Consider the following 12,992-nt stretch of genomic DNA (forward strand, 5'->3'; position numbering starts at 1 on the left):
ATAGATGTGGAATTGTTTCATGTTGTAATTCATGTTTAATGTATTGAAGAATGTGATAATTATTTTACAATAGTTCATTCTAGTTGAGTTTTCTGGGTTTTTTTCCCACCTTTTGTTAATTTTTTTTTTTAAGTTTTCGCTTTTTACCTTGTTTGACTTTTGTTGCTTGAGTTTTAAATAATTGTTTGTTTTGGTCATTCATTTTTTCTATCCTTTTCAATTGTTTGTTTTTCAGACCCGAGTCAGAACTCCATCACAGGGGAGCACAGCCAGCTGTTAGGTATAGTATTGCTCTGGGAAGTGACTCTGCAGTCACCCTCGCCTGGTTTACTAACAGACATGACTTACTCCCCGCTCCGCTGCTGTTTTGGGTTCTTTTACTTTACTTTTCACCCCTCAACTCTTTCTCTGTTGATTTCTAACCTGGTAAGGGATAGGAAGCTGCCTTTGTAATTAATTACTAAAACTAAATTAATTACATTTTAAAAAGTAATTTTACATAGTCTGAAGTTAAAATAATCCTAGAGCTTATTTTTCTAGACTTGAATTGAAAAGCAGACAGTATTCTCCACACATGTGCTGTGGCCCGTTTCCCCCCCACACGTCGTGTCCACGTGGGTCATCAAGAAAAGGTGCTTGCAAAGAACAATCAGACTTCAACCCACAGAACCAGGGAGGCTATATAGTAGGAGGACCCTAGGATGACTGTGGCTTATAATAAGTTTTGGTTTTACTCAATTACTGGGCAAGCCTCAATGAAACATTTCACTATTAGGATAAGAACTTATACTGTATCAAGATGATAATAGAAAAAAATAAATTAAAAAAAAAAAAAAAAGAAAGAAAAGGTGCTTGCTGTGCAAGCCTGGTGACCTGAGTTTGGTCCCCAGGACTTAGGTCCAGGGGAAGGGAAGGAGCGCACCAACCCCACGAAGTATCCTCTAACTTCCGCACCCTTTGTGAACACATACAGTAGTAAAACGATTATAATATTATGTAATATTGTGAAGTTTATAGATAGACTTCTCTGTTGTTTGTGTTGGTGTTGAACCACATTTTAATTGCAGGAAGCCACTCAGTTGTGAGGTACTCACCAGGTAAAGCCCTTGCCTGACAACCTGGTTCTGAGTCCTGGGACACACATAGAAGAAGGAAAGAACTTTCTCTTTCAGGTTGTCCTCTGACCTTCACAGCACATGGTAGCATGTGTGTACTCACACACCATCAACACACACACACACACACAAGTAAGCTATGACAAAAATTAATTACTGAAAGCCTTCACAGACAACACGGACTTTAATAACCTATAAAATTGATATTTTAGTTTCTTACCTATGAAACAAGTTATAGAAGTGAATTATTTCCTCTAAGTATTGGTTAGTGTAGAAAAATTATAATTTGACAAGAATTTGATAAGCTCCCTGAACTTGGAGATTTTCAAAACATACACTTGTACTCCTTTCTAGAAACGCTACAGTGGGGAATCCAAGCAGTACAGAAAACCAGTTAGAGGTAGCTAATCCTTCAAGGGTCTGTTCTCCCCACACCTCAGCTCTGCTTCCCCAAGTACTCAATTTATTTATACATGTTCATATTACATATGACTGCTTTTTCCTTTTTATGTCAATGGCCTTATATTAATCAAATGGCATTTTGTCAGTTAACGTTTTGTCTGGGTAGTATGTATCAGTGTGTCAAGCTCTGCTCGTTCCTCTGTTTAGAATACAGTGAGATTGTGCTGTTCACTGCAATTTTACTCAGCCAGTTCCCCCTCTTTATGAACATTTCTAGAATGCTATTGAAGAAATTACGTTGAAGGGCATGGAGAGATGGCTCAACTGGTTAAGATCACCGACTGCTCTTCCAGAGCACCTGAGTTCAATTCCCAGTACCCACATGGAAGCTCACAACTGTTTGTAACTCCAGTTCCAGGGAATTCAATGCCCTCTTTATTTAGCATGGTGTAAGCACTGTGTGCATGGGTCACATGGACATATCTGCAAGAACAACACCCACACACATACAGTTTTTTAAAACAGATTATTTTGCAATAAGCATCTTATAGTTGCATCTCTGCAGTCAAGACTGTCAGCACATTTGTAGTTTCCTCTCATGGTTTGTACATTTTCCATGAGATAAATCACCGTAAGCTCTCCCACTGACCTAGGTATGGAGGAATATTTGGCTCTCTGTTACAAAAACTTATGTTATTTTTAAAGTTGTATTTATTTACTTACTTTATAGGGAAGTGATGTGCTTGCCATAGCATGTTTGTGGAGGTCAGAAAACAACTTTCAGGCATCTGTTCTCTCCTACCATTATGTGTGTTGTGGGCATTGAACTCAGGTTGTCAGCCTTGGCCACAAGTATCTTTACCTGATGAGCCAGCTCTCTGGCCCAAATTGACTTTATTCGTCTATGTTTTTTACATTCACTAATAGGTAGAATGTCATTTCTAGTTTGTGTTCTACTTCTTTAATTATGGTGAAAATTAGAACTTTATTGTATGCAAAGAGTTTTGTTGTATGGTGGTGTGTGCATCTGGTTTTGTACACTGCCAAGCTTTTAGCTGTTAGAATATACAATAGCAGCTGTGGAAAATGTGTTATCAGAAAGTCCACAGGAGGGAAAGAACTTGATATGCCTTGTTTGCTTACAGAAAAGTTCCATAGTATTGAAGAAACTGTGCGCTCTCTCTCTCTCTCTCTCTCTCTCTCTCTCTCTCTCTCTCTCTCTCTCTCTCGTTCTCTCTCTCATTCTCTCAACTATGTATCTATCTATATCATGTTAGCATATTCATGTAATCCCAACATGTGAGAAACAGGCAAGAAGATCAAGATTACAAGGCTAGCCTGGGCTACATGAGACCTTGTCTCAATTTTTTTTCTCCCCTAAATTATGAAATTGCCAAGATAAGCTCAGAACTCTGAAGCTAGTTTATTATCTGAACAGGAACATAGATGCAGTGGAGGTACAGAGGCCTTCACAAGTGAAATGGACGGTAAGAATTTACACCATTCACAGATCAACTGCACTGAAGCGGAGAAAGACTGTATTTTATAAATTTTTTTTGTACAGTTGCCCCACCTTTCAGGACTGGGGATGTAATTCAGTGATTCAATGCTAACTTGGCAAACACCATCCCCTGGGTTCAACCCCAGCACCTCAAAAACCAAAAACTCTCAACGCCTCCATCCCAACCCCAGTGTTTCTAAGAAGCTGCTGTGGTGAACACTGGCTCAATTGTCTTGCGTGCTGAATTCAGTTTGTAATAACATCTTTCAGACTTTTCCTGCCAAATGAGATTGAAAACAGCATCTTCCAGACCTGCTAAGTACTGCTCCTGCCAACAGGCTGCAGTTATTTTAATGTATTTGCTGTTCCCACTGACTCATAAGCCCTCTTGCAAAACTCAGGGTCAGGCTGAGGTAATGTATGGAGGTGAAGCTGCTCTTGTGATAATGAATCAAAGTTTGTACTTAACAATCTATGAACTTTTCCCTGTGTGTGTGTGTGTGTGTGTGTGTGTGTGTGTGTGTGTGTATAATTTTCAAGTTCAAACATTTTAGAAAGCAAAGAGGCAAACATCAGTGAGTCATGGCAGGTTTACAATTTTTATTAAACATGCAAGGATAAAAACATTCCAGTCTTGTACAGTCTCATAGCATAGAAAACCAAGTAAACACTGTGAAATCAGTTTGAGTCTTTCTTAACCCTGATACCAAAACTTAACAGTGGCAATATGAGAAAAGTGTTGTCCAGGCCAAACAAAGTATTTGTAATCTGAATCATGTATTTTTATTTTTAATTTAAATATAATATTTTATTACTTTTTTGAGAACTTCATGCATGAATGTTTTGATTATATTCACCCTACTACTCTCCCAGACTCCTCCCAGATCCATCCCCATTCCCCATTTGCTCTAAAGTTCCTGTCCTTTTTAGTTTTACACTTTTATTATTACAATAATACTTTATCGTGCAGTGTGTGCTGCCCATATACTCATGGATGTGGAGCCATCCAGTGGAGTGTGATTGACACCAGGGGCCACACCCTTAACAGGGTCCTCCCCACTCCCAGAAGCATCTCTGTCAGCCCAGTGGAGTGTGATTGACACCAGGGCCACACCCTCTCCCAGAAGCATCACTCTCAGCCCAGTGGAGTGTGATTGGCACCAGGGTCCACACCCTTAACAGGGTCCTCCCCCCTCCCAAAAGCTCACTGTCAGTCCAGTGGAGTGTGATTGACACCAGGGTCCACACCCTTAACAGGATCCTCCCCTCTCCCAGAAGCATCTCTGTCAGTCCAGTGGAGTGTGATTGACACCAGGGCCACACCCTCTCTCAGAAGCATCACTGTCAGTCCAGTGGAGTGTGATTGACACCAGGGCCACACCCTTAACAGGGTCCTCCCCCCTCCCAGAAACATCACTGTCAGTCCAGTGGAGTGTGATTGACACCAGGGGCCAAACCCTTAGCAGGGTCCTCCCCTCTCCCAGAAGCATCACAGTCAGCGCCCTTCAGCAAGGGGTGGGGCTTGTGAGCTCCTCCCTCTTCCGTGCTGGAATATTGGCCAGATTGATCTTATGCAGGTCTTCTTGCACATAGCATTTTTAAAGATTATCTCCGTGGGCTTGGGTTTGGACCCATGTTAGAGTATTTACCTACCACACGTAAGGCCCCGGGTTCAATCCCCAATGCCTCAAATTAAACAAACACCATTATCGAGTTGCTAAAAATACATGACAGGCTTTATATCAAAAATGAATTTATACCCTTGTCACTGGTGGTTCACACCTGTCATCCCAGTACTTAGGAAGATGAGGCATGAGGAACATGAGCTTGAGGCTAGCCTGACCCCTGCCTCAAAAATAAATATAAAACTTAAGTACTTACTGTATTAGTATTAAAGAACTATATAATCATTTTAGTATAGGTAGATGAAGCATTTGATAGGAAACATAACCAATATTAACATATTAAAAACTAATTGTTCATAACTGGAATGTTCTTGTGAGCCTATTCATTAATTGCTCAATGAGGGGGAAGAATAGACTAATAGATAATCTGTTTTATATTTAACTGTACCACTTGAGAGCCAAGTAGATTAAAATGTCTCTGGTGTGAAGTTCTTGAACTAATGAAAACTAAGAGATTGAAAATGTCACCATATTTTACCCCTCATAAATTAATGGATCCAGGCATTAATCATCAATGGTTGTTAATATCTCAAAAAGAAAGCTAACCAGATACAGTAAAGTATCCCAGTACAATTATGCAGCAGTTTTTTTCTCTCCCTAAAAATAACAAATGTGGTGTGATTTCTTTGGTTTTTCAAGACAGGGTTTCTCTGTGTAGCTTTGCGCCTTTCCTGGATCTCGCTCTGTAGACCAGGCTGGCCTCGAACTCACAAGAGATCTGCCTGCCTCTGCCTCCCAAGTGCTGGGATTAAAGGCATGCGCCACCACCTCCCGGCCAAATGTGGTGTGATTAAGCATCTAGATTCAGTTGTCAACCAGTTCATACAAATTACAGTAAACAAAATGTCACACAGCATCACATCAATGTCATCATCAAAATCCAGTCTCTCAGAAACTCCAGGACATACGACAAGATTTTTTGAAGAGAAAGGAAACTGTAGCTGAAGAAATACAGCAGTCAGTTGTAATGTGTTTCTGTCTGACTGATGATTCAAACAGTATAGATCAAAAGCATAACTTAGAGGGCTGCAGCATAGCTCAGTGTGGCTTGCTTACCAAGCATGTATGGGTACCCAGGTTCAGTTCTCATCACTGAAAGTAAGCAAACTCTTTCAAATCCCTTTCAGAAAAAGATAGAAAAAAAACCCCTATCTTCAGCTTTTTCTTTCTCATGAGTTATGACATACATCCACCATATTTCTTAGAATAATTAACATGCTTCCATTTCCAACATACTTCTTAAACACCTCACATTTTCCCAATGTCTCATTTACTTAAAAACAGTGATTTTTTTTTTTTTACAGCATTGAGACAAATTTTCCTTCTTTTTGTTTGTTTGTTTTGTTTTGTTTTTTGAGATAGGGTTTCTCTGTGTATCTCTGGCTGTCCTGGAACTCGCTCTGTAGAACAGGCTGGCCTCAAACTTGGAAATCTGGCTGCCTCTGCCTTCTGAGTTCTGCACCACCACCACCTGGCAATTTTTTTCTGTTCTTGTTGATGTGGTTCAAACATAGATGTGTGCCAGAGGAATTTAAGTATTCTTACTGTTTCATCTCTGTCTAGATCGAGCCAGCAAAGACCACTTGACAAGGTCAGGAGGCTAAAGGACAATTTTTGCAGCTTACCTTGGTTCCAAAATACAGTGTAAGTGGTAACTGACAAGAGCAACATTGTAGAAATAATAGAAGCAAACAATAAATATCTTTCAACATCAAGCTATTAGCTATACACTTTTTCTGTTTACAGAAAAAAGGAAAAGAGCATAGCTTAGTGATTGTGTGCTCAAAGCCCTGGGTTCAGTCTATAGCACACACAAAAAGGAACAACAAAAGCGCAAGTTATATAAGAACATGGATGTGTCACGAAAAGCAGAAACAATATTTTGAGAAGAAACTGGTTCTGACAGTTTTCTTTTTAATTGCATCTTGAAACACAGCAGCTTTCTCATAGTATCCATGTTGTTTGGGCAGTAAAGTGAGAGAAAAGAAACATGCCAACAATGATGGGGTGCTGAAATCAGGTCACTGCCACGGCCAGTCTTGCAGACCCAGTGGATATCTTACAAAGTAATCTTCTTTTAGTTCTTATTTTTAAAGATTTTTTAAAAAATTTATATAAATGTGTGAGTTTATGTGTACCGCCCAGTGCCCATGGAGGTCAGGAGAGGCCATCCAGTCCCCTGGAACTGGAGTTACAGAGAACAGTGAGCTTTTCACTGAGGGTACTGGGAGCCCAATTCATCCTCATTAAGTGCTGCTAACTGCCGAGATACCTCTCCAGCGCCAGGATTCTGTATATTCTTCAAGAGTCCTGGGATATGTGTTTGGTTCTCAGTTCATGCCAAGAAAGAATTTTATTCAGAAAATCTAGAAATTCCATTGTCTTTGGCATTCTTTTGTAACTCAGACTACAGAAAAAGCCATACTGTGACTGGTTGCCAACCACCATAGTCTAGCTGAGAAATCATCCATACCTTTCGGTAGAATTACTTCTAGTTTCATGTTTTTCTCTAGAAGCAAATCTGGCAAGAGCTATATTCCTTCTGTGGAAAGCCTCTACTTTTCATGATTGTCCCAAGTCAGGAGAGATCAGGATAACTAGGTCTTACAAGCATCATTGTCTGCCTCTGATGCAAAGTCTCCATGGAAATTGTTTTATTTTCCAAATCAATTAAGAAGTCAAACAATAGAAGCTGGCACAGAAACAGCCAGAACCAGATTTGACTGATAAATAAGGTGATTCACCTGGAACTCAAGAATGAGGTGTCTAAACAGGAGCAGCAGCAGCAGAATTGGACAGGATGTCCTAATACTAGATTAAAAAAAAAAAAAAGAATATCTTTAATTTATCCTTTGATAGTTTCCTAGAATATTTTAAAGAAACTTTCACATTCTACATTTTCTATTTGTTTGTTTGTTTGCTCATTTTTACCATTAAAAAACTAGCATTGGGTAGCAAGGGCTCAGTGAATACAGGTGCTTGCTGCCACGCCTGATGACCAGAGTTCAATCCCAGGGCCTTACATGGTTAGAAGGAGAGAACCAACTCCCACAAGTTGTCTTTGAGCTTCACATACATGGCAGGTGGCACATGTGACCAAATGTACACCAACAAAAGTAAATTAATGCAATTTTAAAGATGACTTTATTGGGCCAGAAGTCTTTAATACTAGCACTCAGGAGGCAGAGGCAGGTGGATCCAAGAGTTTGAGGCCAGCTTGGTCTACATTGTGAGTTCTAGGACAGCCAGAGTTACATAGTGAAACCCTGACTCAGAAAAAAAAAAAAGTTACTTAATAAACACACAAAATCATCATGTAGCTATATTAACATACCCATCAAAATACTTCCCTGGTCCCAAGCCCTATACATCTCAATAAACTTCCATGCTGTTAGAGTAGTTTTTGTGACTCCAAGGTTCACTTAAGAGTTTTATATTTTTACTATCAATTACATTTTCATGCACCTACCACCTTAAGAAGATATATGCATGATTGTATTGTCTTTGTCTTCCATCTCTGAAACCTGCTCTTCTGCTTGTTCTTGTTTGTCTGTGATGGCATATTGTGGATTTTATTTGATTGACCATCTCATTTACCGCAAGTGTTTTTTGTTTTGTTTTGTTTTTTAATGTTTCAGTCTCCTTGCTGAATTTTTCCTCTATATTTGGACTTTCACCTCTGATTTACTGTTTCATTCACTTTTGAGACTGTCTTGTTGAAATCTGGGATAGATCTTAATTTGTCCATCTGTTTGTTTGAATCTTCTATATGATCACTAATTCTTTTAAAAAGTAAGACTCTGGATGTAGGCAGAGTTTTCCTGTGCCGGCAGCCACTCCCAAATAACCACTCAGAAGCTTAATATTAATTATAAATGCTCGGCTGATAGCTCAGGCTTGTTACTAGCTAACTCATACTTTAAATTAGCCCATATTTCTTATCTACCATCTGCCACTTGGCTCATGGCTTGCTATCTCATTCTCTACACATCCTGTTTCTTCTGCATATGCTGCCATCTCCCTGATTCCTCCCTTCTTCATCCCAGCATCCTTAGTCTGGTTGTCCTGCCTATACTTCCTGCCTGACTACCTGCCAGTCAGCTTTTTATTAAACCAATTCAAGTGACAAATCTTTACAGTGTACAAAAAAGTTCCACAATACTGTGAATTCTTAGACATTAATCTATCTCTGTGGTTTCAGATTCCTTCATAAGGGAGTGGTTGGTTGGGATGGGTCATGGAAGGTGGCTATGTCATAGTCTTTGTGGTTTTTTTTGTTGTATTTTATGCATCTCCTAGAGTATGTTTGACTTTCGGCTTTGACTTCCCCATTGGAGTATATTCTCTTTTGTTTTCTGTGGTTCTTCCTAGATGATTAACTGCATGAAACTTAGCTATGTGGACTGCAGAAATTTAGTGTTGTCAAGTGTACTCACTGAGGTAATCCCACCGTAGCTGTGTGCCAACAAGACTAAGGGTGGAGTGGCCCACAAAGAACCAAGGCAGCCAGATGGGGTTAGAACCCCAGTCATTGCCTGGATCCTGTGGATCCAGTGGGGGCCAGAATAGCAAATGTCAGACCCACTGAAGTCTGGGTGCTAACTGTGGCCTGTGGCTAAAGCAGTAGGTTTTAAGTAACCTCTGGGGGAGCACAGTAGTCTAGACTCTGGGGTCCTACAGTGACCACTGGAACTTCAGGATTCAAAACCCTACACCCACAGTAATCTTAAAGCCCCAGTTTCTCAGGGACCCTGAGTACACTAGAGCTGAAGCTCAGGCCCCGCACTGTCCTCTGAGACCGCTGGGGCTGGAGGCTAGTTGCACAGTGCTCTCAGATCCCAGTGGAGCCAGTGCCCTAGTTCCGGGCTGCTTTCTGGTTCCGTAGAAGCCTGATGATAATAAATGCAAATTTCTAAATTAGCATACATTTAAATTTCCATGTTTTTAAATTTTAAAAAATATTTTATGTATATGAGTGCCTTGTCTATATATATGCCTGTGCTACGTGTGTACCTGGTAGCCATGGGCCAGAAAAGGGTATTGGATCCCCTGGCACTGTAGTTACAGGTGGTTGTGAGCTGCTGTATGGGTGCTGGGAATTTAACTCAGGTCCTCTGGAAGAACAGCTGAGCCATCTCTCCAGCCTGACATTTCTCTGTTCTAGAAATGTCTCTTCACAGCCATGCCATGGTGATACATGTCTTTAATCCCAGCACTTGGGAGGCAGAAGTGATCCGATCTCTGTAAGATTGAGGCTGAGCTAGTCTATAGAGCGAGTTCCAGGACAGGCTCGAAAGCTTCACAGAGAAACCCTGTCTCGAAAACACTGAAGAAAAAAAAAAAGTCGCTTCACATTAGTTTGAGGATTCTAACAAAGATCGTATCTTAGATTTCAGTCACATCTTAAGCTTTAGTCAGTGAAAGTTCACTGGTTTAGCCTGTGGTTTGCTGAAGAAATTAGATTATCCTACATTCTGACTTTCGTGATTGTGTCTTTGTGTATGCTTACACTTTTTCTCCTTTGTATTGTCTGTGATCCTGAGAGGCTTAATTAGATTGAGTTTCCTTTCTTTTGCTAAGAATACATAGACTGAACAGTGTCTTGCCTTCAATGATTTGTTAGTCAACAGGCTCATGGTCCTCTTCATTTGCCCACTAGAAGGTTATGCCTCAGCCCTTTATCAAGATGGTTTTCACAGCTATTGATGATGATTGCCTAGATCTGTTGTTTTCCCTAAGGTTTCCTATGTACTATTCCATGTATCATAAATTAGCTACACTGTGTCTATAAAAATGTAGTCTTTAGCTGTATATTATCCTCAAATATAGCTAGCACAAAACAGACAGCAAAGTTGATTCTTCAGTTATTTTTCAGAGTTGTATATTGCTTCCTTAAAACTTTGCATAATTGACTTTTTAAAAATATAATTTTGAATATCTCATGTGTCAGTCACTTTTCCTGTCATGACCATCAGGAACTCCTTCAAGTCAGTCTCATGTCCTTCTAGATGACCAGCTCATCTCAGTAGCTTGCTGGCTTTTGCCAGGCTCCTCTTCCATATTTAAAGTAATGGATATTATTTTAATGTCCTTCATTTTTACCCTAGTATATTTTTTTTAGTAACGGGAACCTTAGTTTTAAATAGTATTTACACATTTTTTTCTCTTCTCTCCTGCCAGACTGTGCAATCACGTAACTTAAGCACAATTTAAAAAGCTAAAGAGTAGGAAGTATTCATTTAACACAAACTTTGCTGTCTTAGGAGCTCTGTTTCTTCCTTGTTTACAGCTAGTTCATCAGATTCCAGTCAAGTACCTCTTTCAACATAAAAATAATATGGGAAGGCTCATACAAAAATATACTGGATGCTAGCCATAAAGGTACACACCTATAATTTAGTACTTTGGGGCTGAGGAAAGATATTCAAGAGTTTGAAACCAGTCTGGGCCTCATAGTGAGACTCAAAAACTACTACTGACCTCCAGCTGCTCAGTGTATAGAAAACAAAAGACTGTAGAGTGCTTAGCCTCAATTTGGACGTTCATGTATTATCTCAAGGCTTAGGGATCTTTGTGGAGGAGAGGGGAGAAAGACTTTAAGAGCCAAAGGTGGTAGATAATTTAAAGGAAACAGTGTTTTCCAGACAGAAACATAAATGAACTCACAGTGATTGTGACAGTGTGCAAGGGACTTACACAAGCTCTAGCCAGACAGAATTCCTGCACAGTGGGAATGAAGGTGGATATGTAATTATTAGCATTTAGTGATTGCTGGGAAAGAGAGATTTAATGATGATGACCTTGATAGTGTGATCACATACCAGAGCAGACCTCAATCCCAAAACTAGCTGAGCAACACAAACTGGACCTGACAGGGAAAGAAGGTCAAAAAAAAGAGGCAGTCTCAAAGTTGGGTTGGAAGCAATGAGAGGGTTGAGGCGTTAGTAAGGGGACTGGGGTCTTGAATATATTCAAAATACATTGTAATTCTCAAAAGATTTTATGAAGTAATCATCATCATAGATTAAATCACCTGATGTAATTGGTAGCATCAGAAATGAGGTCAACGAGATAGCTCAGCAGATGTTTGGCGCAAGCCTGACAACCTGAGTTTCATCCCATGAACCCTTGTAAAGGTAGGAGAGAAACAAATCTACAAAGTTGTCCTCTGACCTCCACATGCGCGTGCGCGCGCACGCACGCGTACACACACACACACACACACACACACACACACACACACACACACAGTTCATTTTTAATGTCAGAAGGCCCTGGAAATAGCTTTTTCTTCTATATCAGCAGCAATCGTTTATAAAGTAGTCCACATCTAGAGTGGTATAACACACCGGGAAAGAAATACTGTGTGTGTTTTGTTTATTTATTTGTGGATAAGCTTAAGGGTAGGCCCTCTATTTTCTCCAGAGATCTCTGTATTAAGAAAAGGAATTGTTCATGTTGATTTCCTTGGTTCCCCAATTTGCTTTTGCTCCTGCTAGAAAAACACCATGTTCTCCAAGCAGTGCTAATTGAGGTCTACCACTTAGGCTGAACCTGAATCTGAAATAGTCTCTGTTACCACAGAGACAGCATAGCTATTGGTACTGGCGTCTCAGAACCAATAAAACACCAATGTTTGCCTCTTTTTTTCAGATGACGGACATAAAAAAGCTCGAAATGCTTATCTCAACAATTCCAACTATGAAGAAGGAGATGAGTATTTTGATAAAAATCTGGCACTCTTTGAGGTAATATTTTAATTGTGTATGTGTCTGTGGGAGAGTAGAAGAGGGATCATATTTCCCTGGTGATGGAGTTACAGGTGGTTGTGAGCATCCCAGTGTGGGTGCTAGGAACTGAACTTGGGCCTCTGGGAAAGTAGCAAGTGCTCTTATCCACAGAGCCACCCCTCCAGCCCACACAATGGAATTCTCATCAACCATAGGAAATATGAAATCATCACATTTGCAGAAAAATGTTTAGAAATAAAAATCTTTATGTTAAGCAAATTAAGACAAACTAAGACAAATATTAAGTAGTACATATTTTCTCTCCCATATGTGTATTTAAGTGTGTGTGTGTGTGTGTGTGTGTGTGTGTGTGTGTGTGTTTGTGTAAGAGAGAGAGCAGAATTCTGGCGGACTGTGAGAATGGAGGAAGAGATGTTAAGAGAGCAGAGAAGTGGAGACAGGTAATAGAATGCCTGTAACGTGAAAGCAGAGAAGGCTAATGAGGGCAGGAGGGATCTGGCCTCTAAGAGGGTCAGAAGGAATGTGGGAAGGCAGAGGA

At 40.1% G+C, this 12,992-nt stretch overlaps 1 protein-coding gene across 1 annotated transcript in view; it reads left to right on the forward strand.

The window, feature by feature from the left end:
* Positions 1-180: 180 nt before the first annotated feature.
* LOC114697491 (solute carrier family 12 member 6-like) overlaps positions 181-12,992 on the forward strand; it is a gene marked incomplete at its 5' end in the record, with an annotated part of 45,365 nt that continues 32,553 nt past the window's right edge. The window contains 2 exon segments of the mRNA XM_037201916.1: positions 181-280; positions 12,357-12,451. Coding sequence (XP_037057811.1) covers positions 181-280; positions 12,357-12,451 — 195 coding nt within the window.

Source organism: Peromyscus leucopus, unplaced genomic scaffold (genome assembly GCF_004664715.2).
Source record: "Peromyscus leucopus breed LL Stock unplaced genomic scaffold, UCI_PerLeu_2.1 scaffold_347, whole genome shotgun sequence".
NCBI lineage: Eukaryota > Metazoa > Chordata > Mammalia > Rodentia > Cricetidae > Peromyscus > Peromyscus leucopus.